General features: G+C 43.8%; 3 protein-coding genes across 3 annotated transcripts in view; all 3 read left to right on the top strand.

Annotated features, from left to right (window-relative positions):
* LOC115731629 (disease resistance protein Roq1-like) overlaps nt 1-26,564 on the top strand; it is a 105,765-nt gene that overhangs the window by 6,809 nt on the left and 72,392 nt on the right. The gene's annotated exons all lie outside the window — the stretch shown is intronic.
* LOC115733210 lies at nt 7,133-8,548 on the top strand. Its single transcript, XM_030663878.2, has 2 exons — nt 7,133-7,963; nt 8,219-8,548. The coding sequence occupies exons 1-2, from the start codon at nt 7,133-7,135 to the stop codon at nt 8,546-8,548; spliced, it is 1,161 nt and encodes a 386-aa protein (XP_030519738.2).
* LOC125314125 (disease resistance protein RPV1-like) lies at nt 17,182-25,658 on the top strand. The gene is made up of 7 exons (XM_048275603.1): nt 17,182-17,222; nt 17,416-17,802; nt 18,108-18,902; nt 18,973-19,207; nt 19,312-19,560; nt 19,678-20,574; nt 25,374-25,658. The coding sequence occupies exons 1-7, from the start codon at nt 17,182-17,184 to the stop codon at nt 25,656-25,658; spliced, it is 2,889 nt and encodes a 962-aa protein (XP_048131560.1).

Here is a 26,564-nt window from a genome sequence, read left to right as displayed (position 1 = left end):
TTATGACACTCCAGGTGTCCTCCCAAATTGGGAGAGAGGTGCGCTGGACAAAGAAAGCTATACACCTTGGACCACACGACGTATAGTGGACCTCCCAACCGGATCGGTGGTATGCATTCAAATCGCCGTTTTATAGACCTCCTAAACTTCATTCGTTCATGGATGATGAAAATATTTTTCGTTCAATTATTTTTGTAAGCGATATAAATGATCATTTTTCTAAAAAATATTTTTTCAAATCTTCAGTTTTTCATGAAACAAGCGTGCCTTTAACTTTGTTTTAATTCAAAGGATAAACTCATTATAAAGAAAACCGATAAAAACATATATAGCCCAAAAATCCTAAAGATCCTCATAAAAATAGTTAAAAAAACTATTCAATAAAGTAAATAAAATCTTTCGAAATACTATCTAGAATTTAATTACTTAAATATCTAAGAAAGCTTTCTAGATTCTAAAATACTAAAAATCAGTTCATAAGGGAAGATTTGATCAAATTATAAGACAATAAATGTATCAAACGACATATGAAAATCAAAATCTTGATATTCCCCATTCTTTTTGGAAGATTGCAAGAGATATTTTTTTTATCAGATAATTCGGCAATTTTAAAGTCGTGTTCGAGTTTTTTTTTTCCAATAAAGGGCTAATGATGTAGGGAAAATTTATTTAATAGTCACATTATTTGGTAAATTAATTTTGTAAACTAGTTTAGTAGACATAACTTATGTAGTTCCAAAATATCATGCCCAAAATTTGACCAATAGTAGCCGCTACCTATTTTTTCCTTATTATAAAGAAAATATCGTGAGATAAGAAGTTAGGCTACATTTAGTAGTCAAGATAAAAGTTAGAATATGATAAAGTTTATTATATCCATGTTTGATTTCTGCCCAAGACATAATAAAGTCAGATATAAATTGGGATTATCGGTTCCCGATCCAATCCTATCTTACCTAGGAATCGAGAATCAAACCACCTAATCTTGGAACCATTTCGAACCGACCGATTCGATCCGGTTCCTGGGCGGTCCAACGGAATCGTGGAGTATTAGCAAGCCAATCTCCTCCTCTCTCAGCCGTAAGAGTTTTCTTTATTGTGGGTTAACTTACTTAATATAGTAATTATTAATTGGTCTAATAAAGTAAAGAGACAAGATTTCTTGAAGATAAAATGTCTTAATTAGTTCATTATAGGGTTGGATAATGTGGACCGAGTTAAACATTATCCGTAATGAGAGGTATGTTACAAACTCTATAAATAGAGCTAAAATCCCTCCTCTAAACTAGAATGCTCGCGTAACCTCACATGAAAAGTTGCCATAAAACACGATACGTGAGGGTACTCTCATTGAAGCCGATGAATCAAGGGGGTTATAGAGGAAAAGCTTTTGAGCATCGGATCATCACTATTCCGCATCAAGAACAATGGATCCTAAATAAAGTATATAAATTCCTCTTACTTGATAATTGTGATATGCGTATTTGATTATGGAGATCTTAGGGCACTGCTTGAGTTAATAATCGTAGCTTATATGTGGTATCAAAGCCACCATAATTTAGGTCACGAAATCAAGTTTTAGCTTTTTAAATTTTTTTTTATTTTCGGTAAAAGTGAAATTTGATCACATATTCAGAAATTACTCAATGAGACAAGTAAAACCATGTAAAGATCGCCACCGGAGGGAGTCGAACGTGCCGCCGGCCATCGGGAGCATGGCGCCCCACACCCGAGAGAGACCCACGCGCGAGACTTGACCTGCACTTGCGAGGCACGTGTAGGTTGACGTTAGCAGATGTCATAGCAACTTGGGGTCAGACCCAAATTAACTCCATTGATTGTTTGACTCAAGCCCTTTGGTAACCCGATTCAATTGGTCAAGCAAGGGGCAACGGTTGGATCGGAAAAATAGGTTGGACCGATTTTGTAAACCATTGGTGGTTAGAACACATGCGTTGCACGTGTCCACGCATTGTATGCGTCCGCACGTGGGCTTTACGTGCTAAGGACATTGGTAGCGCGTGGCTTGTCCGATCAAGGAGTTTCAAGTATCGACATGCTCCTATGCTTCTGTTATACCATGTGGTATATTTATATTACATGGTTGATGCTTTTATGAATGGAAAATACCTATAGAACCCTAAATACATATATTGTTTGGGGTATTTTTGTATTTTTCTATGTATTTCTGTATGATTTTCGAAGTACAAGTGCAAGCTCACATGTAAGTACCACATACAGATTGTACAGAGTATATTTTATCAACTACATGTATATAATTTAACATGTATTGTTAATTGGATCAATGTAAGCTAGCATGGCATGTAATTTTGTGAATAATTGCTCTTATTTTCAATTCTAAAATTACGTGCATATTATTCAACATGTATTATTAATTGGATCAATGTAAGTTAGCATGCCATGTAATATTGTGAAATATAAAGTTTATATCCTAGTTTCGAAAATTCAATTGGATTATGATTGCTAAAGTGGCACACTCGGTTGAGTTTGAGAAATTATGATCTCATATTATAGTGGGATGTCTTCTATTCTAATGCATTATTATACTCCCAAAGAAGATAATTGTGTATTGTTGTATAGAGAGATACATGTATAGCATATGGTTGAGGATTATCTAATCTAAGTTTTTTCATACACCCACAGGTGGTGAATTAACAAAGATTATAATTGTAGCGACCCAAGCGGTTCGTCATTGTCGCGTCCTCAATCCACACGAGGCCGGCGGAACGTCCCATACCAAACTGCTCGCGACTAAGGTTTACGTTGTCTACTTTAATCTTTTGTTATATCAATGGTGCATGCAGAAGCTCTAAATCAAATCGATCAGCCATACGGGCACAAGTGCATAACAAACATGACCGCAAGCATGCCTATACAAAGGGTATGGCCTTTCATGATTTTCCTAACCAGATAACATGCGTTAACAACAAAACACCCAGAGCATAAATATTTGATTTTAACATATCATTAACCAATTCTTTACAAAAGTTCAAAGATTCCGGGAGCATCACAAAATACGATAACTACTTTGGCCTAACGGCCCTCAATAGCTTCATCATCACCGCTAACATCCGTAAGTTACTCCTTGCTGCCAACATAACTAGTTAGCTACGCTAATATGAAAAATAGTTATCCCACGAGGGGTGAGCTCAACCTCTCTGTGAATAAACGTCTAATCCAATAGAAAGTAGTATTGAAATCAAAATACTACATCAACAATTCATGAATCCAAATGCATGCATAACAAGCGATTCAAGTATAAGATTTCTTTCATAAACTTGTGAATTTGTATGCAATGCAACTTTAGTTCCTTCGCGGATGAACCTCATGCGGGTGTGCTATCCTCGGGAATAGACTCACGCAGCATCTCACTCCGAGGCATCTCAAGCTCGTAAGCAGAGGCATTCTCCGATTAAAGTATATTGAAGGCATAAAAAAAAAACTATTGACAAATGATTTTACCTTCAATCCAAAAAAACTATAAAAGTTAGAATTTCATTTGCCTCGATTCAATGAATGAACAGTCAAACGATCGGGCGAACGAGGCGAACAACGGCCTAATGGGTGAAAGGCGGGGCTGAATGGCTAAAGCGGTCGGCTAGGGCGGCGCACGATGATGGCGGTCGAGTTGCGGTCGTGGATGATAACGGCGGTTGGCCTCGGCTAGGGTGGTCGACAATCTCAGATAAGTAGAATGATAATGTTTTGACGATCTTATGACAAATAAACCGATCGCTAAGGTATATATAGGGGAAGCAACTAAAGTCCAGCCCGCTTAGGCCGGCTAGCTTGCGATCGGCGATTTAGAACGAGTCAACGACTTGTAGTTGACCATAGCTTGACATGTGTCAAGCACATGACACGCACGAGGCGCGCATGGCCGCCACATGGCACTGCCTTGCCACGTGCTAACACATAGTCCCCCACCCGTTCACGTGTGACGCCCTGGAAATTAGACCCTCTGTGTAGAGACCAAGTTCAATAAAAAGGATTATTATTGGATTTTAGCCGGTGCAAAATTCAGATCGTAAGGACTTAAGTGACGAATTTTGGATGAGTCCCGATTTGTCGTTCGATTTCGATTAGGTCTCGAAATCTCGGTCATCGCAATTTAGGATTTATTACTTCGCGCCCGAGCCTTTTCTTGATCGAGCCTAGACGGTGAAAAGATCAAAATAACTTCAACTCAGCGCCCCAAAAATTTGCCCGGTGCCGATTTATTGAATTACCCTTTTGCCCCTCCCTTATTCACAAAATGCCAAAGCATTGTATTTGAGTGGGCCCCACCAGCCTTCACATCACCACCACCTACTCACATCACTCTTCTCTCTCTCCCCTCTTTCCCGCCGGTCCCCTCTCCTCCACCCTACGTGACACTCTCTTTTTCCCCCTCTCCCCTCTGTCAACTCATTCTCTCTCTCTCTCTCTCTCTCTCTCTCTCTCTCTCTCTCTCATCTTTTCCCTCTCCTGCACGCGACCAGACCCTCCCCCACGTGATTCTCCTTCTTCTTCCTTCTTCCTTTCCTCCCCCGGTTTGCGACAACCCCCCTCCCCTCGAAGCTTTCTTCTACCGCTGCTTCACCGCCTATCCACGCTCGGCCGCCACCGCCACTACCGTCACCTCATCTCACCCTTCCGCCGCCGACCACCTGCAACCGTCGGCCACCCGCCGATCGCCTCGGCCAGTTACGTCGATCTTGTCCCGAGCTGCACCAACTAGAACCTCTCGGCCCGAGCCTTCGCGTGCCACCATACCCAGCCCCGGCACTCCGGCCCCGTCGGCCTGCCGCCCCGATGCCTCTGTTCCTTCGGCCGCCGACCCGTTTGACCTCCAACCACCGGCCCAGCCGTGACCACCTCACACCACCCTCGAACCAGCCCGGTTCCCCTTCCGTTTTGCTGCCTAAGCCACCCACCGTAAGCCGCCGAGACCGGGCCGCCGAGACTCCACCGTCGCCACGAGCTCGTCGTCAATTTCGATCGTGAATAGTACCGTCGGCCGGCCGTGAACAGTAATTCCGACGGTGAACAGTAATTTTTGACATCGGCCTTGAAGTTCGTGCCCGACCCGACATCGATTGCTGTTGTTGTGAGTCGACCTCTAAACCCCGATTAGGGCGCTAATTGGGCTGAGTTAGTGTAATTAGCGGTAATTAGTTTTTTTTTATAATTAGAGTAATTAGCCTAATATAGTGTTTAGGTAGCTTAATCGTGGTCGGTTAAATAAAGACTGGGTTTAAGTTAAATGTCCACGATTAATTAAGTCGGTTTGCTAGTTAGGATGTCTGCGGCTATTTGGTAGTAAATCGGATCGATTGTTTGGGCAATGATTGTCGGTGTGTGATCGCGTGTGAGCGATGGAACAAGGCCGAGTGGACGCTTGATTAGTGGTTGGCTTGGAATTTCGATAGATGAATTATAAATTTGGATTGACTTTTATTGTCGGATTATTGAAAGATATTGGTTGATTGTCCCGATTGCATGTCCGGATGCTTGGTTTTGCGTGTTGGATGTTTTGAGTGAAAATTGTGGGTGTCGGTCCCATGTTGTCGGATGCAAAGTCTAGTGGACAATATGTGCATCCATGCGAACCGGGTGAAAGCAAACCGCATAATTTTAGCATGAAAACGGCATGGTGCCGAGTCTTTAATCATGACTGCATGAGCATTCGGCTAAGTCTAAAGATAAGAATTTGACTGATTGTTGTCAAATACGCTTGAGTGGTCACTTAATGGTTGTTCCCGACGTGATCGTGCCGTGTCGACCGGAATTACACGACTTGTTAGATGTACGCCTTTCCGTGTCGTCGGATTGAGCAGATGCCGGTCGCAGCTTGTGACGGACCGACGCTCCTTTTGGAATGCCTGCTATGTCGTGCCGTGTCGATCGGAATTACACCGGCATAGTAATCGCCGTCGCCGAAGTAATGGGACGATGCCCGGTCCCGCGCAGAGAGCACCAACTGTCTAGTGTGCTAGGCACCAACCGTCTAGTGTTCCGGGCCATGTGGTATCTTCCGTTAATAATTGGACTTCGTGTGGTGTCTCATGTGTGCAAGTTGATGTGATGCCTTGCCGCCTATCTGTCTGTCGTGATTGTTGATTGGAGTCAAGCATTGCATTATGCGTGGCTCAAGACCGGTAAGTTCGCATGTGGTTGGAAATATCTGCTCTTGGATGATACGATTGTTTGTTAGGATGTCTGAGTGAATCAACGCCCTAACCGGGCTTAGGCGTTGACTTCGCCGAGATTTATTTCTCACCCCGTCGTGGGCTAACATTTTCAGGTCCCGAGTGATGAAACCCCATGGATGCGAAGATTTGGCTGCTGGATTAGTCTTTTGAAGTAGATGAAGGTTTAACCTTAGTACCTTTGTTTTGAGATCCTCGAGAGTCGCCCCGAAGTGTGGGGTTGTATGTGACTACCGTAGCTCAGTAGGGTTAAAGTTCATCTACTTTTGGTTAATGAATGAAGAAGTCTTTTGAATGAACGACCGTTGAGCTTTCCTAATATACTATCCCCGTTGTTTGTAATTAATTGGGAGTGTAACACGTTCCGCATGCGTTTTAAGTACGTAGGTCGATAGCCTACCCGGGACGCTATCATTTATGACCTATGGTGAATTGGTAGGGATGTCGCGAACTCGAGAGTCGGGGCGTGACATCCCCGCCCAATGTGGTATCAGAGCAAGGTCGGCCTGATCCATCCGGTTATTGGCCTGGAGTGATAAGGTGTGTTGGGAAATTGGGATAGTTAGTAAGACCGTAAGCGCCGCGCATGTGATTGTTATCCGTGTTCTAGTTTCTGGGGCTGTCTTCTTATTGCGTTTGCTATGGGGTGGGCGGGACTCCGTATTTTCCTGCAAGATGAGCAGACGCGGTGGAAGAGCACCCCGAGTTAGGAATGTTAGATCGAATCCAGATATGCTGTAGGACGGGATCCAACGATCGCCGAGATCTTGGGAGGTGAAAGGGTATCCCGAGTTAGGCTCGACGGGCGGGATCCGAGGATTGATGGGATCCTTGAGGCGCTAGGAGCCATTGGAGATCTAATGTGGCAGCAAGTAAGGAACCAAAATGCTGCTGTCGCCGCTAAAGTACCATGAGGGAATATGCCACTTGGAGCGGCGAATGATGGACGCCAGGCACAAAAGTTGGTTGAACAGTTCCTTAAGCTGAAGCCGCCTAAATTTGCGGGAAGCGGAGATCCGGAGGCTGCTACCTCTTGGATAGAGGAGCTGGAAAAAGCGTTCGCCCTACTAAGGTGTACGGATGAAGATAAGGTCACTCCGGCTATTTATCGGTTGCGGGGCAATGCAAGTTCGTGGTGGAGAGCCACTAAGGACGGGGTCTTTCCGGATGGTATAGCCCCGATATGGGATAGCTTTGTGGGAGCATTTAATGGAAAGTACTTTTCGGATACTGCAAGGGAACAAAAGATGGCAGAATTCCTTCGTCTGCGCCAAAACCAATTATCGGTGGATGAATACAAGGCCAGGTTTATTGAACTATCAAAATGTGCCCCAAGGATGATAGAGGACCCCGTAGATAGGGCAAGAAGATTCCGGGATGGATCGAAGTCGAAAATCAAGAGCGTGTTGGTGCCGCTCAACTTGAAAGATTATGACGACCTATATGAGAGGGCGCAGATGGTGGAACGTGATTTCGCCGAGAGGGCTGCCGCAACCGGATTGCTGTTTATACCATCGCACAGACGGGACATTCGGCAAGGAAAGAGGCCGATGCCCGGTGGCGGGCGCCATATCCCGCCCAACAGAAGAGGGGTGATCAACAAGTCGGTTTTTCGTCGGGATGACGAGTGCCGTCTATGCCATCAAAGGCATGCGACTACTCAATGCCCATATCAAGGAGGAGCCTGTTTTGGGTGTGGCCAACGTGGCCATCAAGTGAGAGATTGCCCGCAGAGGCAGCAGAGCGGACAGGTACCACCATAGCAGAGAGGGCAGTTTGGAGGGAATGCGCCACAAAAATTTCAAAGTCGACTTCCGGCGCAAGGAAGGGTGTTTTTTGTCACCCGAGAGGAGGCGAAGGATTCGCCGACCGTTACAGTGACGGTCCTCTTGCACAACCATGTCACATATGCTTTGTTTAATCCGGGTGCAACACACTCATTTGTGGTTGCTAAATTTGTTGGGTTAGCTGGATTGAAATTAATTCCCATGGATGCTGTGTTTAAGATTTCTACGCCTTTAAAGGATAGCGTAGTTACTACTGTAGGCTGTCCGAATTGTAAGCTGGTAATAGATGGTCATGAGGGTAGGATAGACCTGATCGTGTTAGAAATGTTTGACTTTGATCCGATTGCTAGAATGGACGAGCCGACAAGGCAAAAAGCCATAGTAGAATGTAGTCGTAAAGCAGTGCAATTTAACCCATCAAGTGAAGGTACCTTTGAGTTTGTTAGAGGTCGAGGTGGGGCCTCGATGCTATTGGTTTCATCATTGGAAGCTATGCATTTGTTGGAAAGTGGATGCCAAGGATACTTGGCGACGATAGTGATAATATGATTGAGGCTCGCAAGGAAGCGAACGAAGCGAGAGAGCTTTAAGTGTGGATTTGAGTGGTGAATGTGCTTGAGGCTTAATAATTTACTTAAGAATGATAAGTTGATATGGAAATGTATATCAATGACTTTGGATGTGACGTTTGAGGATTGATTTTGGTGGATCATAGGCTTGAAATTATATCGGTTCCTAATTGTTTTAGATATCGATTGTTATGAAAAGGCCCCGATTAATTGATGATGTGAGGTTCAAGAAGCGAGCAAGAAGCGAGCAAGAAACGCTTGGACGAAGGACTAGTTGGATTAGATGATTATAATATTGACTCGTCAACGACCAAACTCGAGGATATAGCATAGTGATTGACAATAAATTGGGCGATAAGTTCGGGAGGCGAGGATCTAAGTGTAAATCATTGGAGTTTGGTGGTGAACCTATTGGGAAAGATCATGATGACCGATAATTGTGGATTATAGGTCTGAAATGGGTGTGGCACCTTGATGACTTAAGTTATGGATTTTATCGACGGTACTAATTGACGAGAAAGAGGTCACTTGGACTAGCATGCAATGTAATTGAATGCATACGAGAATTATTTGGGCCATGATCCGACATGAGGTCATAGATTGATCTTAGGAAATGGATCTCCGAGATGCATCGGTCGCTTATGGAGTTAGAAAGTTTGAAATGATAAAGATTGAAGTGAAAACGAGTGATATGTGAAGAATGGTGAGAAGGATCGTATCTTGCACATGTTCATGACATTGAAGTTGGTTCTCAAAGTGAAAATACTTTCAAGAGTGCATAGCGTTGCATCTTCAGCGCCATATAAAAGATGATGAGTGGATGGAGAGACCACGGTTAAGTGATACCCTTATATTTCATGGTATTAGTAAAGGTTGGGTTGTACCTCCGAGAGTAGGTCGGAGAGGGCCTACGATGTGTGAATAGGATAAGCTTGAAATGATTGGAGACCCTATGAGCTAGTCGACTAGCAACCCGACATTGTCATGGGGAAGTGTATAATATTTGATGACTGTAACCAATGAAACCATAGGGAAACAGACGGAACGAAGGATTGTAGAGACAAACAATAAAGGTTGGTACCGGCAAGTTATGAGTGGGTGATATAGTGGGGATTGCCAATTGAGTTTTTAAGTTACTAAAATCGGTGATGACCTAAAATAAGGTTAAGATTGCGAGATGTGGCAATTAAGAAAGGCACGTGATTAGAGTGCGCGTCGGAAGCATAGAGGGGCCACATAGTTTCTGAAGATAATGACCATGAGGGTCTTGCTTTGGTTAAGGCAGAAAATTTGTCGGAAGCCCATCATAGTGGTATAGTATTAATCCTGTTAGCAAAAAGAAGTAGCAGAATCCGAGACATCACTTTTGGTGGATTGCTTTGAAGGCTGATGCAGCCAAGCACGTGATGAAGTGTTAGCCTTATCGGCAAGTCAAGGTGCATTATGGCGGGTCTAATGGACTGCCGTAGCTGCTGGAGATTTCAAAAAAAAAAAAAAAATGAATGAGAGCATGTCACAACGAACTTGTGATGGAAATTTCCTTGAAGTCAAAGGAGGCATAGTTCAATTTGGGTTGTGGCGGACAGATTGACAAAGTCTGCTCGTTTTGTAGTCGTGAGAAATGATTTTATTTTGGATAGGGAGGTTGAACTATATGCACCATAGATAGTACGTCTTTAGGGAGTACTAGTAATGATCACTTCAGATCACGATCTCAAGTTCACCGCCACATTTTGGAAAGGTCTACAGACTACTTTGAGAACGAAGCTGCGGTTGGTATAGACTACCATCAACGGACGGGTGGCTTGTCCAAAAAGATAAGTCGGATACTATGCAATATATTGTAAGATGTGATTTCACCTAGTACGAGAAAAATGATTGGCAATCGATAGCTCGATTGGGAAACAAGTTCAGGTGATTAAAATTTATCTTTGGATTTTTGGAGTTAAATGCTTTAACTTGTCTAGGTGAATTGGGAATACGAATTTGTGACAGGTTGGTAATCGAGGATTACATATTTGAACCGACCGGTGTATTGACGGTCGAAGTGTGGGTTTAATGCTCCGAATTGAGAGAAGGATTGATGTAAAACGAGAATATTATGACGATCGGTGAAGATGTAATGAAGTGTCGATGTCTCCATCCTTTTGAGGAGTTGCGGTGGTTGAATTTCGAGGACGAAATTTCCTAAGGTGGGGAGAGTTGTGACGCCACGGAAATTAGACCCTACGTGCAGAGACCAAGTTCAATAAAAAGGATTATTATTGGATTTTAGCCGGTGCAAAATTCAGATTGTAAGGACTTAAGTGATGAATTTTGGATGAGTCCCGATTTGTCGTTCGATTTCGATTAGGTCTCGAAATCTCGGTCATCGCAATTTAGGATTTATTGCCTTGCGCCCGAGCCTTTTCTTGACCGAGCCTAGACGGTGAAAAGATCAAAATAACTTCAACTCAGCGTGCCAAAAATTTGCTCGGTCCCGATTTATTGAATTACCCTTTTGCCCCTCCCTTATTCACAAAATGCCAAAGCATTGTATTTGAGTGGGCCCCACCTGCCTTCACATCACCACCACCTACTCACATCACTCTTCCGTCTCTCCCCTCTTTCTCGTCGGTCCCCTCTCCCCCACCCTACGTGACACTCTCTTTTTCCCCCTCTCCCCTCTCCCCTCTATCAACTCATTCTCTCTCTCTCTCTCTCTCTCTCTCTCTCTCTCTCTCTCTCTCTCTCCCCTCTTTTCCCTCAGTTGCACGCGACCAAACCCCTCCCCTACGTGATTCTCCTTCTTCTTCCTTCTTCTTCCTTTCCTCTCTCGGTTTGCGACAACCCCCCTCCCCTCGAAGCTTTCTTCTACCGTTGCTTCACCGCCCATCCACGCTCGGCCGCCACCGCCACTACTTCACCTCATCTCACCCTTCCGCCGCCGACCACCTACAACCGTCGGCCACCCGCCCGTCGCCTCGCCGAGTTACGTTGATCTCGCCCCGAGCTGCACCAATTTGACCCTCTCGGCCAGAGCCTTCGCGTGCCGCCGCCCATAGCCCCGGTGCTCCGGCCCCGTCGACCTGCCGCCCCGACGCCTCTGTTCCTTCGACCGCCGACCCGTTTGACCTCCAACCACCGTTTCAGCCGTGACCACCTCACACCACCCTCGAACCAGCCCGGTTCCCCTTACATTTTGCTGCCCAAGCCACCCACCGTAAGCCGCCGAGACCGGGCCGCCGAGACTCCACCGTCGCCACGAGCTCGTCGTCAATTTCGACCGTGAATAGTACCGTCGGCTGGCCATGAACAGTAATTCCGGCGGTGAACAGTAATTTTTGACATCGGCCTTGAAGTTCGTGCCCGACTCGACATCGACCGCCGTTGTTGTGAGTCGACCTCTAAACCCCGATTAGGGCGCTAATTGGGCTGAGTTAGTGTAATTAGCGGTAATTAGTTTTTTTTGTAATTAGAGTAATTAGCCTAATATGGTGTTTAGGTAGCCTAATCGTGGTCGGTTAAATAGAGACTGGGTTTAAGTTAAATGGCCACGATTAATTAAGTCGGTTTGCTAGTTAGGATGTCTGCGGCTATTTGGTAGTAAATCGGACCGATTGTTTAGGCGATGATTGCAGGTGTGTGATCGCGTGTGAGCGATAGGACAGGGCCGAGTGGACGCTTGATTAGTGGTTGGCTTGGAATTTCGATAGATGAATTATAAATTTGGATTGACTTTTATTGTCAAATTATTGAAAGATATTGGGCGATTGTCCCGATTGCATGTCTGGATGCTTGGTTTTGCGTGTTGGATGTTTTGAGCGAAAATTGTGGGTGTCGGTCCCATGTTGTCAGATGCAAAGTCCGGTGGACAATATGTGCATCCTCGCAACCTGGGTGAAAGCAAACCGCATATTTTTAGCATGAAAACGGCATGGTGCTCGATCTTTGATTATGACTGCATGAGCATCCGGCTAAGTCTAAAGATAAGAATTTGACTGAATGTTGTCAAATGCGCTTGAGTGGTCACTTAATGGTTGTTCCCGATATGATCGTGTCGTGTCGACCGGAATTACACGACTTGTTAGATGTATGCCTTTCCGTGTCGTCGGATTGAGCGGATGCCGGTCGCGACTTGTGACGGACCGACGCTCCTTTTGGAATGCCTGCTATGTCGTGCCATGTCGATCGGAATTACACTAGCATAGTAGTCGCCGTCGCCGAAGTAATGGGACGATGCCTGGTCTCGCCGATAGAGCACCAATCGTCTAGTGTGCTAGGCACCAACCGTCTAGTGTCCCGGGCCATGTGGCCTCTTACATTAATAATTGGACTTCGTGTGGTGTCCCATGTGTGCAAGTTGATGTGATTCCTTGCCGGCTATCTGTCAGTCGTGATTGTTGATTGGAGTCAAGCATTGCATTATGCGTAGGCGAAGACCCGTAAGTTCGCATGTGGTTGGAAATATCTACTCTTGGATGGTACGATTGTTTGTTAGGATGTCCGAGTGAATCAACGCCCTAACCGGGCTTAGGCGTTGACTTCGCTGAGATTTATTTCTCACCCCGTCGTGGGCTAACATTTTCGGGTCCCGAGTGATGGAACCCTATGGATGCTAAGATTTGGCTGTTGGATTAGTCTTTTGAAGTAGATGAAGGTTTAACCTTAGTACCTTTGTTTTGAGATCCTCGAGAGCCGCCCCGAAGTATGGGGTTGTATGTGACTACTGTAGCTCTGTAGGGTTAAAGGTCATCTACTTTTGGTTAATGAATGAAGAAGTCTTTTGAATGAACGACTGTTGAGCTTTCCTAATATACTATCCCCGATGTTTATAATTATTTGGGAGTGTAGCACGTTCCGCATGCGTTTTAAGTACGTAGGTCGATAGCCTACCCGGGACGCTATCATCTATGACCTGTGGCGAATTAGTAGGGATGTCGCGAACTCGAGAGTCGGGGCGTGACACCACGTGCGCCCACATGTCTTTTTCTGTCCCCGGTTGACTCATATTTGACCCGATGTAGCCTAAATTCAACACATAGTGTCCCTAAAAATATTACTGGTCACTAATAATTCCTCGAAAATTTCCCCGAGTCCGAATAAAAATCCCTTAATACTTATTCAATAATCCGAACTCACTAAATGCTAATTCACCGTTAAATAGGTGAGGGTTTTCATGTCACCACAAAAATATATGCTCATGGCCGCTATAATGCAGAGAATATATAACTGCATATCATGTATTCTACCTAAAGATGATTATATGATGATGCATGTAACTCTCAATGTAAATTTTCACATTATGCTAATTATATTCGTTGATTATTTTTTAGTCACATTTTACGTAAACGGCAACTCTATTAGAATTGAGATTCAAACTGGTTCAAACTTTAAGAAATTGAATGAGAATTTTTTGTTGGCGATATAGCTAGTGAATATTTATATTGCTCTTATTAAGTATAAGCCCACGGAACTCACTATCATTACTGAGGGTCCCCGAAAAGCACTATGTGTTGCTCGGAAAAAAAACAATAGGATTTGCTTACTATGAAGCGATCTATTAAGAACACTTGAAACAATGTTTTGCCACTGATTGCCTTTGTTAAATAAATGAAGGAAGCCTTGGAGGCTTGGAACCATGTCTTGTCTAATTCTAAGAGTGGTACACATCTACAATGACTCTTCAACATCGGGAATGATGGTTCTATTAGGATCATAGATTACATCTTAAAGATGGTAGAATTGCATACTAAGAGATTCATAAATCATACTAAAAAAGGAACTTGTAAAGTCACCGGTTATTCTTAAGATTTAGGTCTATAGAAAGTATCATTTAAGAAGAATGGTGATTGCTACTTCTTTTGTAAGAAGTACGGTCACATAAAGAAGGACTGTAATAAATACAAAACTTGATTGTCTAAGCATGAGCCTAAAGGTAATGATTCTTTTTCAATAGTTTATGAATCTAATCTATCGAAAACCCCATCTTGTTTGTGGTGTTTAGATAATGGTGCAAAAAATCATGTTGCGCTTACTATATATGGATTCATAAATTGGAAGACACCAAATCAGGATAAATCAATCTCACTGTAGAAATAATTATAAAGGCAATATTGAGTTTGTGGGAATTTCATTCTAGATTCTGGTTCTAATTTGACATTAAGAAACATATTTTATGTACTTTCCTGTAAATAGGACTTAGTTTCCATATTAAGTCCGGACTTGTGTAGCTACTCTTTTGAAATAAGGAACAATAATATTTCTATGTTCTTTGATTCAAATAAGGTTGGGTGTTGCTATATGTCCAATAGATTGCACATATTATTTTTAACTCCCAGTGATGTATATGTCGTCTATACAGCTAAAATGTCAAGGCATAAATATAGGAATTAACTAAGGAACAGTCTTATGCATTACGACTTAAATGTCTAGGTCACAAATCTAAGGAAAGATGTTTCATTTCTAGTGAAACATCCTGTGAAATGAAGGATAGAAGGAACCGAAAAAGATTATGAAGGGTCATTCGTTAATATTGGATAGGTAATTAAATGACAAGGAATCTCAAGGCATAAATGTAGGAATTAGCCATTGCCGGTAATGTAAATGATAATGTAAAACAGAAGACTGCAGAAAATGAAGAACATTGAGTGCTCTGTAATTGATTTAATGAACCTTTACAAAGAGTACAATGTCGATATTCATAACCCACTATCGAATGTTACATATAAAGATTTACTAAAAAGTTATATATGCCATATTTGGCTCGTATTATTTAGCAACACTTATTAACAAGTACTTGATGGTTACATTTGTGTTTACATGCTAGGAAATCTCCCTTTTGTTTGTTGATCATTTGCTTTAACACTTGGCCACAATTTGTTAGTGCTTATCATTCACATCTTTCCAACGATTTGATCAATCAACCTAACTCTTGAAAGCTCCTCGTCGATCGAACTCTCATTGACTCAAACAGTTGGATATTATCTTATTTTTTTGGTGTTAATATTATGTAATTTGTCAGTGTTAATTTCATGTTGTATTGTTTCTTTCTTTTTAATGTGATCTAAGCATCACAGTTGATTTTGATTCCCCTGGGTTATTTCACTTGCATCGCAGCACCCCAATTCTCTTCCTGTGCTGACCCTCCAGAAAGTACATATTTCATAACATTGTCATTGCTGCTTTATTTTCCTAACAAAAGTTGCTAAGTAATTATGGTCGACGAACGATAAGCAACGATACATTTATTGGATATTTCTCGTTGGTATCGCTTTCAATCAAATTGGGTAATATAATTTCATTTTAGTCTGTGGTAGATGTGTAAAATTTTTAGATCTCACCATTAAACAATGGAAGGTTTTGAGAACACACCGTGCAAAAGTGTAGGCTAGCTGTCAAGATTAGTTCCATAATGTATGAATGTGCTAGTTGACTTCATGTATTAGATCCATCCATGCCCTCATGAGGGCATCTTGAAAGAAAGATTCCTTGAATATGCAATTTTGTTTTTTTGTTTTTACTGAGCAAGATTTGTTTAAAAATACTCCTAATGTCGATCTTGGAATATGCAATTAAAAATAAATATCTAATTCTTTTAAAAACTTTTCACTTATGTGGGCATGTGAGATGTCTAGAAAATGACATATTCAATTTAATGAGTTCACATGTAAATGACATATTCAATTTAATGAGTTCACATGTCCGCTGTACTGGTTTTAAAAGTACCGATTTCGCACGATCATCTATGTCATATTCAATGAGAAAAGCTTCCTTATTCCTTGAGAGCGGGAAGTCAATATCCTACATAATGACAAATTGAGGTGATAAAAGAATGTAAATATTTGTGCTTAGTAAATAAAAAACTGAAAATTCATGATTGAGCATATGATTCCCAGATTACAAGGAGCTAAGTCAACTGAGGTTTTGAACAGCCATCATTAAGCACATGTTTTCCCGAATTTCAAGGAGCTCTTAACGCTATTAGTTTTAGAAATGAAAATTCAAGGGAGAGTTTGGACACGATCCACGTATACAATATATAATCATAATTATAATCTTTTGTTACATTTGACTTTTGAGTTTTCACCGCTATAAAAGTCATTATTATATTTTTAAGTGCCAGTAGTGCAGATGCGAAAGAGTATGGTATTCCATATGCTCTAGTTTACTAATTTGACTGTGACGTTGTAGTTCATAGTCGACGCAGGGCAAAAAAAATTAACTTGATTAATTCAGCTACTATATCGTGGAAATAACTAGTGGCTCCAAAGAGACCCAATTTAGTGTTTCTAATGGAGACAAAAAAAAAAAAAAAACTGTACAACTATTTTGTTGTCTTTAAGTAATGCAAAGTGACTTCGTAAACAAAGAAGAGAGAGACTTCGGAGATGTTGGAGTTTGGCAATGTTAATTTGCGAGGCCCAGGCCTATAGGCCCATTACCCTAGAATATTGGGGCCTAATTTAATGCTTTAGGCAAAAGGACTAGCAGGCCCATAATCTCACGAGGGTCCTAACAACCGTTTCATCTGACCCCAACTCATTTAAGTGCAAATCCTTTTTTACTAGTCCAACCATCGCAACCAACTACTAGTCCACGACCCCTACTGTGTGCTGTTGCTGATCTATTACAATGAAGACCGAGGAGCTTTGCTACATCTTTATATCATCCTGGTACGTGAGTTAAGAGGGAGAGAACAAGGGGAGAGAGAGAGAGAGAGAGAGAGAGAGAGAAACAAATAGCTTGCACGAAATTTCTCCAACTCTTGGGAATGGCCTTTAGCAATTCTCTGTCATCACTATCAGTGTCCGCATCCTCCATGCAGTCATGATACGACGTGGTCTTGAGCTTTGGAGCAACGAATAGGAGTAGGCATTTCGCGAATCGCCTTCTCGCCGGCTTATCCAATGCGGGGATAAGCGTGTTTAGAGACGAAAAGGAGGTGGGGGCAGCCAAGGAAATTGACCCCACGCTGGTCGAAGCAATTGGACAGTCGAAGATATCGATACCCATCATCTCGCCGGACTACGCTTCCAGTGAGAGCTGCTTCATGGGGCTGGCCAAGATGTTGGAGTGGAGGGACACCAGGAACCATGCCATCGTTCCCATTTTCTATGGCGTCGACCCCTCCGACATTGGTTCCTTTGCAAAACACAATAAAAGAGGGATCAATTGGCACCTCGACTCCTGGAAGTCCGCCCTCCATCGTATTGGACAGTTGAAGGGATATCGATTTGACCACACAACCGACCAGTAACTCTACTCTACTTTCCTTTGCGTGTACTTCCTTTTAAATTCCAGCGTCAGCTGATTGATGTTGAACTATCCTGCTGTTGTAGATTACCTTGGTGAACAATGGAGCATATGGTACCTTAGGAGCTCCCGGTTACTGTCGGGGCCAAAACTCCCTAGTCCATGCTTTGAAAATGACATTTCTCATGTGGCCTTGTCCTCGTGGGTCACGAATTGTAACTCAACTTGTGTGTTCTGCTTCATTCTTCTGCCTTTCTTCTTATTTCTTTCTTTAATTTCTCACCATCGCGCATTTTGATTCTTAGGGATGGCAGGTTTATATCTGAGCTCATCCTGTATGTCACTTGGCAGCTGAAGAATGCTGAACTACTTGGTACTTCCATGCCAGTCGGAATCAACAATCAAGTCCGCAAGCCAATGACAAGGCTTGACGTCGACTATCGCAACGGACAAGCGGTTGCAATACGCGGTAATGGGGTCCGAATGGCCTGGATACATGGCATCGGGGGGATCGGTAAAACGACTCTTGCAAAGTTCATTTACAGCCAGCTGTATCCTCTGTTTGAAGGCTGTAGCTATCTAGGGAACATCAGGGAGGTATCGAAGACAGAGCCCCTAGAACATCTGCAGAGCCGACTGGTTTCTGACCTGCTAAAGCAGGAGCCCATAAGCTTGGATTTCGTAGAAGAAGGTATTCAACACATCGCAAATAAGTTTCGCAGAAAGAGAGTTCTCATTGTGCTCGATGATGTCCATGAGAGCCATCAACTCGAAGCATTTGCTGGGAAGCTAAGCTGGTTTGGATCGAGAAGCAAGATAATCGTAACCACCAGAAACGCCGGTATGGGCTATATCCCCCACATGTTTGCGGCTTATGAAGTCAAGCCTATGAAATTCGACAAGTCCCTTTGTCTTTTCTGTCGACATGCTTTCGGGGAAAGTTCTCCCCGTGAGAATTATGAAGATCTATCCGAGCAGATTGTTTCCAAAATTGGAGGGATCCCTTTAGTAATTGAGGTTCTGGGCTCATTTCTGTACAGAAAAAAGAAAGAAACATGGGATGAGACGTTGCATCAACTTAGGAAATTCCAGCCAGTATGGTCCTTAAAGTGTTGATGACTACCTATCAAGATCTAGATCAAGGGACTAAAGATATATTTCTGGATATAGCTTGTTCTTCATAGGACAAGACAAGAGAATTCCCTTCTATATGTGGGAGGACTGCGATTTTTGTCCTAGTAGTGGTATTGACAGTCTCCTTCTCACGTCCCTGGTGAAAATCCGAGAGAACAACAAGCTCTCAATGTATGGTCTATTAAGAGACCTCGGTCTAGCAATTGTCCGCGACGAAGACACAGCGAACCCGGAAGGCGCAGCAGGCTGTGGAATCACGAGGAAGCCCTCGGTGTCTTAAGGAGAAAAGAGGTAAAATGTCCTTGTTTTGGAATAATGTATATCGTACTTTCACTGCCGTAGAATTCACTCATCTTTTCTTCCTTCAATCTACAGGGAACGGAAAGGGTTCAAGCCCGGTGTCTTAAGTACGCCAATGGCTCAAGCGATTATTTCACACGTGAAGAATTTCAAAGCCTGTCCAAGCTGAGGTTCCTTAAACTGGACAGTGCAAATATCCGGGGAGATTTCATAAATATACTTTCCAATTTAAGGTGGTTCGATTGGCGAGGGTGCCCAATGACCTTTGAAGCCATGAACTTGCATCCGGGGAAATTGGTGATTCTTGATTTATCATGGAGCAAGGTCACTCATGAATGGGAGGGTTGGAGTGGAATCGAGGTGACATGAAAAATGTTTCATTTTTTCGTTTCATCCTTGGGAATTGACCTTGTCTGAAATATATTCTATTTTGGATCGCAGATGCAGCAATTGAAAGTTTTGAACCTCACGGGGTGTAATGAAATGCTGATGACTCCCGACTTCTCCAATTACCCGCAGTTGGAGATGCTGATTCTCGAGCGCTGTTCTCAATTGGTCGAGATACACCGTTCAATCTGTGATCTAACATCCTTGGTTTCCTTGAATTTGAAATCCTGCAGCAATCTTAGTGAGTTGCCGCCAGAAATGGGTTACATGGAAGCGCTGAAAGAACTTCTCATTGATGGCACTTCAATACCAGAAATCCTTGAATCGATAGCTAGAATGAGGGGACTGCAAACTCTTAGTGCCTACAATTGTCGTTCACTAACTTACCCGCCAGAAACCATTTGCTTCACGGAAGCTCTTTCGATGCTCTTGCTGGACAATGCGCTAATCGTCCAACTCCCCAATTCAATTAGGAGTTTGGTGAAACTAGAACGATTGTCGTTGAGGGACTGCCGGGAGATACAGAAACTTCCGGAATCAATAGCCAATTTAGGATGCTCATTTTTGGAGTTGGACGTATCGGGGACGCCTATTGTGGAACCGCCCGACTCCACGAGTAACCCGCAGCTACCGAGAGTTCTTAAGATGGAGCGTTGTCATGTGAGAAAGTTTCCTAGTGCCATTGGCGAGCTAAGGAAGCTTGAAGAGATCCATGCCTCCCACTGTAGGAGTTTGGAGGGAAGCATTCCTAGTAACATTGAGAATCTACAATTCCTGAAAATTTTGATGCTAGGATATACTTGTGTTTCGAGCCTACCAGAGTCAATCCAGTTGCTAAGCCATCTCCGGACTCTCAATTTACTTGCTTGCGACGGCCTTGAAACATTGCCCGTGCTTCCCTTGAGTTTGACTTGTCTGCGAATAAGTTCAAAGAAGATGAGCATAATCCCAGTGTTGACACCTAAAAAACAATCCAAGAGGGCTCGTGACAAGCACGTGAGGGGGCGACAATCAGCTGTAGAAAGGAACACTGGAGCAATACCGATCAAAAAGGCGCTATGTGCCGGGGTAAATTCTGGCGCCATTTCCTTCCCGAACAAGAAAAGCACGCGGAGAAGAGCCACGATCGGAGCGGTTACCAAAAGATTAGCGGTAATCCCCACGAGGTAAAAAGAAAAGGCGCGAAGACTAGGAAACCGTCATCCACATGGCTTATGGAAAATGATAAAGCGTGGGGCCGAAGGAAGAAACCACTCGACGGTTACCAAGGAAGTCTGCCTATAAATACCCCGTAGTAGCAAACATAACACACACAACAACAAACACGAAAATACCTATCTTTTCAACTACCTCTTAGCCTTTAGTCTAGCTTAGCTATAGCTTTTCAGATTCCCGTCGTCGATTCAATTCCGGCGAGTTTCATATCCAGAGTCGGGTGTCGTCGATTAAATTTCGATGTCTGCTCACTAGGTTCGGGACCGTCGATTCAATTCCGGTGTTGTACCCTTCATCCATCTTGTCCAATACCGTCGATTCAATTCCGGTATTGTGTCCTATAATCTCCCGTCCGGTCTTGTTGATTGAATTCCAGCATTGTGTCCCACATTTCCGTTCGACCCTGTTGAGTTAACTTCGCAGTCGCATCGAAGCTTGCTGTACGCCTCGACTATTGCACGTGTTGAGTTGTCGGAGTTACTAATAGTTTGTAACACGCCTTTTTGTGTTAATAAAGACATCTACTGCATTTGACACTCTCTGTCCAAAATTGACCTAGAACCCCTTTTCGGAAAATGAACTGATTAAGTTCGATAAAAGATTCTAGCGTTAACAATCTCTTTTGGGCTACAGTCATTTTGGGCCCAGAACCCATAACCAAGAAAGCCCTGTCGAAAGATTTCGACGCGCAACAATCTTTTTTGGCACCCCCGGTAGGACATCGGTGTCGGTTCGAGAGAGGTGCTATGACGCGCACAAGAGGACGTATTAACTTAGACGGTGTTGGAGACGAACCCCTAGAAGAGATGCAACGGGTGGAGTCATCTACGGCCCATCGGGTCCCAGTAGAAGACGCCGAAGTATCTCGACGTAACGTCGAGGAGCCAAGGAAAAATCCGGAAATAACGCCCGTCATGTTAACTTCGATAAGACGCACCATTGAAGAAGTTCGAAACGAGTTCGTTGATCATATGGTTCAGCGAATGACCGAGGTTGTCGGGCCGTTAATCATCAACACATATCACGAATGCGGCTGCAGACAGCATGGAATCACGGTCAACCCTCCTCATGTCCAAGGGAGGAATGGCTTCGTACCAACAACAAGCGGCGTGTTACCAGCAACAACACCGCCGAACGTAGGTCCCGTTAGACAAAACACTCAACCTTTGGCACCTGCGCGGATCTTGCAACGAGGGGAGGCGTTGCTAGTCAACGAACCTGGACCCCCGCTAAATGCGAGACACGGTATGTTCCCTAGACATCTTATTCGACAAGATATGCTCATAGACACGGGTGTGTTTCCGGGACACCACGTTCGACAAGACGAGAATGTCTCTCGTCGGGAGTTTACCGCCCAGCATAACCCCGTCCCTATCAACGAACAACCGGTACCCTTGATCATCGAAAACCGGGGGACGGTACCCTTAGGGGGCAATGGCATGCTAGGGGGCGGGACCAATTTCCCTAAGCTAGGGGGCGGGACCAATTTCCCCAGGTCGGGGGCCCGGGCCGGTTTGGACATCAAGCCATACGACACGGGTATCGGCAGATGAATCAAGCTCCACAACCACCAGGTCCCAAGCCTATGTTTCATGCACCACAACCTGGATATCAAATGCCATATCAACCGTAGTACCATTAGCCGGTGTTCGACTAAACGTCCGTATACATTGACCCAATGGTAGGATACTGAGCTAATGTCTACCGAAAACCATACCCGGATTGGATAGATACGATCCCGTATCCGAGGGGATTTAAAATACACGAGTTTACACTTTTTACTGGTGAGGATGATCGGTTCACATATGAACATATCAATCATTTTCTAGTACTATGTAGAGATGCTACACATGCGGATCACTAGAAATTAAGGCGCTTTCCATTATCCTTGTCAAAGACAGCCTTTACATGGTATACCGCGCTACCACCCAATTCGGTGCTGACATGGGAGCAGATGGAACGTTTGTTTCATGGCCGATTCTAAAGAGCGGTGTCAAATTTGTCAGTAGCTGATTTGTCGATAATGAAACAAATGACAAACGAGACTATCGACCGGTTTGTTGCAAGGTTCAAACGGGCTAGGAACAAGTGCTGAGTTCCTTTACCTAAAAAAAATTTCGCAGAATTCGCCTTCAATGGGTTGAAATTCGAAATACGAGATAGGATGGTCGGGCATCCATGCACAGATCTGTTCGAATTGTCCACAATGACGGCAAAGCATGAGAGTCTGCTTAAGGAAAAAGACAAGGGGCATACCCGGAGGGGAGATGTAAGTTTTGTTGAGCCGCCCGATTTCGACGAAGAATTAACGGATCTCGTCGAAGTGGCCGTCGCCCGATTAACCATCGACGGACCATACACTTGCCAAGCACTGAAGCCAGCAATGATGAAAGAAAAGTCAACTATAATGGCTAAAGCAAAAGAGGTAGTATACTATTCATTCGATGCAAATCGGGCGGAAGAAATTTTCGACATTCATTTGGCCGACGGACAAATCAAGCTAACAGAAGGATAGAAGATACCGTCCAAAGAAGAATTAGCATGGAAGAAGTACTGCAAATGGCACCATTCGTGGAGCCATAACACCTCGGATTGTTTAGTTCTAAAAAAGAACATCCAAGAAGCAATTCGACAAGGGAAGATCAAATTCGGCGAAGACAAAGGGAAGTCCCCGATGGATGTGGATATTGATCCTTTTCTAGTGATGATTGGAATGGTTTCTTTAAAGCGATCAACTGAGGGGCATAAGTCTCCAAATTTATGCACTCATTGTAGACGAAAATTGGGAAACACGAGTACACCCAAGGGAGGGTACCAAAGGAGCAATCGAACTAGTCAAAGAAATAAGACACCTCTTCGGATCGAAAGTACCGGGCCTCGGAGAGGTCTCAATCATCAAGGAGCTTATAGGTTATTCAAGCGGAGATATGATGAAGGGGACCCTACAATTGGTACTTTAGGTGAGCCAAGTGGCAAGTTTGATTATTACGTAAGCTATGGTCCACCACCCACATATCCTCAAGAAGGAATCCCTTACGGGTGGGGAAAAGTGTTCGACAGAGACTTTCAACGAATCCCCCATGAGCCATATCGTCGACGAACTCTTAAGATACCGAGCAACCCTATGGAGGGATCACGGTGCGAGGTAACGGAGGACCGGGAGAAGGAGAAAATCATGACCCGAACTCAAAAAAGAATGGTGCAAAGAAGGAATAGGGTTCGCATACTACGGCAACAAGAGATCCCGATCAGCCGTGAGTCAATGCTAACGGCCCCGAGCTACACCAAGCCCGGGAGGGCAAGAAATCTGATTTGGCGGTGATAACCGGAAGAGACACAGCCAACTCGGGAAAAAGATAACAAAGGCGCCAAGCCACGAAAACCATCTGCGTCTAAATCTCGGTTTAAAACCCCCGTTAGCAGGTCGGTATCCCCTCTAAGCTCTTGTATGGTACAAGTTAAATTGCCACACGAGTTTCGACTTGAGTCGACCTCGGCTGACGGAGACAACGAAGAAACGACACAAGAGAAGGAAATGGTTCAATTTTGCTTTAATGATGAAGAAACCATGGAATTCGGAAAACCCATGGAAGATGTCTCAAATCATTTGAGGTCGCTCAACATAAATGCCAAGATCAACGGGCGACCCGTAATTAAAGTGCTGGTAGATGGGGGATCACCGCTAAATCTCATTCGATACCGCTTCTTCAAGAAAATAGGAAGGAATGATGACGAGATAATCCCATCGAATATACAGTTATCCGATTTCACTAGCGAGATTACCGAAGTAAAGGGAGTGTATGTCGCCGACCCGACCGTCGGATCTAAAACGTCGAGGACGTCCTTCCGTGTCATGGACGCCGACGGGTCTTATAACTTGCTTTTGAGATGAGATTGGATACATGGAAACCAATATGTCCCATCAACACTTCACCAAATGCTGGCATTTTGGAATGGGAACAAGGTGGAATATGTAAAGGTGAATCCTCAGACTTGTGTTACTTGGACCCGTATATCCGGTCGGGACAAAGTGATGTCAGATGATTACCTTCGCGTGTCTAGGCCGCCTGAAGCGGACTCAAGGGATATTGCATTCTGCCGTTTCGACAAGGGAAACACTAAGTGGGTCCCAAGAAAGGAACCGGTGGAACCAATCGACTAGTTTTCTAATGGGAACTCGATCACTTGCACAAAATCTCGGCGATAGGTATGCGGCCTACGGGGCCGAGCAAAATAATCAAACTAGCCAGCTTGCAGACGGTATTCTAGATTTCGGAGAATCCCCAATTAAGGAAGATGACAAAGTAATCCAAGCTCAAGACCTGGTGGAAGAAGTTAATCTTGGAGATGAGGCCTACCCGCAACCTACTTATATCAACTAATTGCTCGATCAGCAATACAAAGTTCAAATGGTAAACCCGTTGAGGAAATATAAGGACTGTTTTGCCTGGAATTACCATGAGATGCCTGGCCTTTCGAAAAGCGTAGTTGAGCATCGATTGCCAATTAAGAGGGGATTTCGACCACACCAACAGGCTGCTAGAAGGTTTGCTCCGAAAGTGATTCTTAAAATTAAGGAGGAAATTGAGCGCCTCCTTTCTGCCGGATTCATAAGATCGGCAAGGTTTATCGAATGGCTATCAAATCTTGTGCCGATTAAGAAGAAGAATGATAAACTCCGAGTATGCGTCGATTTCCGCGACCTCAATGCGGCCACCCCAAAAGATGAGTACCAAATGCCCATGGCCGATATGTTGATCGACTCGGCCTCCAACAATGAAATGATGTCTCTCATGGACGGGCATTCCGGGTATAATTAGATATTTATAGCAGCAGAGGACATTCACAAGACAGCCTTCAGATGCCCCGGGGCTATTGGTACGTTCGAATGGGTCGTCATGCCTTTCGGATTGAAGAACGCCGGTGCTACGTATCAAAGAGCAATGAATTACATTTTCCATGACATGATTAGGGAATTCATAGAGGTCTACATTGATGACGTCATCGTCAAAACAGACCCGGTAAGTCATCCGGACCACCTAGAAGAAGCTTTTGAGAGAATGCGTAAGTTTAAGTTGAAGATGAATCCTTTAAAATGTGCTTTCGGGATAAGAGTTGGCAATGTCCTAGGTTTTCCGGTCCATCGAAGAGGTATAGAAATAGAAATGAATAAGGCTAAGGCTATTTTAGCATTACCAGCCCTTGTTAGTAAAAAATAGCTGCAAATGCTAATCAGGAAATTAAATTTTTTGCGGCGTTTTATAGCTAATCTGTCGGGAAAAATCGAAGTTTTCTCCCCGTTACTCAAATTGAAGAATGAACAAGAGTTTATATGGGAGAAAAAGCATCAAATGGCCTTCGGCAAGTTAAAAGAGTATCTCATCAAGTCACCGGTTTTGATACCACCGAAAGCTGGACGGCCATTGAAGTTGTACTTGTCGGCTGCTAATACAACGATTGGGAGTATCTTGGCTCAAGAAAACGATGAAGGCAAAGAGCAGGCTGTGTACTACCTAAGTAGGATGCTCAATGATACCGAGACAAGATACACGTCCATCGAAAAACTATGCTTATCACCGTACTATGCCTATACGAAATTACGACATTATATGTTGCCGACTACGGTACATGTAATTTGCAAGACAGACGTGATTAAGTACATATTGTCCAGGCCAATCATTAGAGACCGGATTGCAAAATGGGCATTTACTCTAATAGAAATCGAT

This window comes from Rhodamnia argentea, chromosome 3 (assembly GCF_020921035.1).
Source record: "Rhodamnia argentea isolate NSW1041297 chromosome 3, ASM2092103v1, whole genome shotgun sequence".
Classification (NCBI taxonomy): Eukaryota; Viridiplantae; Streptophyta; class Magnoliopsida; order Myrtales; family Myrtaceae; genus Rhodamnia; species Rhodamnia argentea.
Note: the sequence above shows the minus strand (reverse complement) of the source record. Positions and strands in the feature narration are given on the sequence as shown.

Excerpts from the sequence above, each read along its gene's own strand:
- LOC115733210 (XM_030663878.2), top strand. The coding sequence starts at position 7,133 with ATGCCACTTGGAGCGGCGAATGATGGACGCCAGGCACAAAAGTTGGTT. Across the intron at positions 7,964-8,218 it reads AGAGGCAGCAGAGCGGACAG|ATTTCTACGCCTTTAAAGGA; the intron begins GTACCACCATAG and ends GCTGTGTTTAAG.
- LOC125314125 (XM_048275603.1), top strand. The coding sequence starts at position 17,182 with ATGAAGACCGAGGAGCTTTGCTACATCTTTATATCATCCTG. Across the intron at positions 17,803-18,107 it reads TTTGACCACACAACCGACCA|GGATGGCAGGTTTATATCTG; the intron begins GTAACTCTACTC and ends TTTGATTCTTAG. Across the intron at positions 19,561-19,677 it reads TTGATTTATCATGGAGCAAG|ATGCAGCAATTGAAAGTTTT; the intron begins GTCACTCATGAA and ends TTTGGATCGCAG.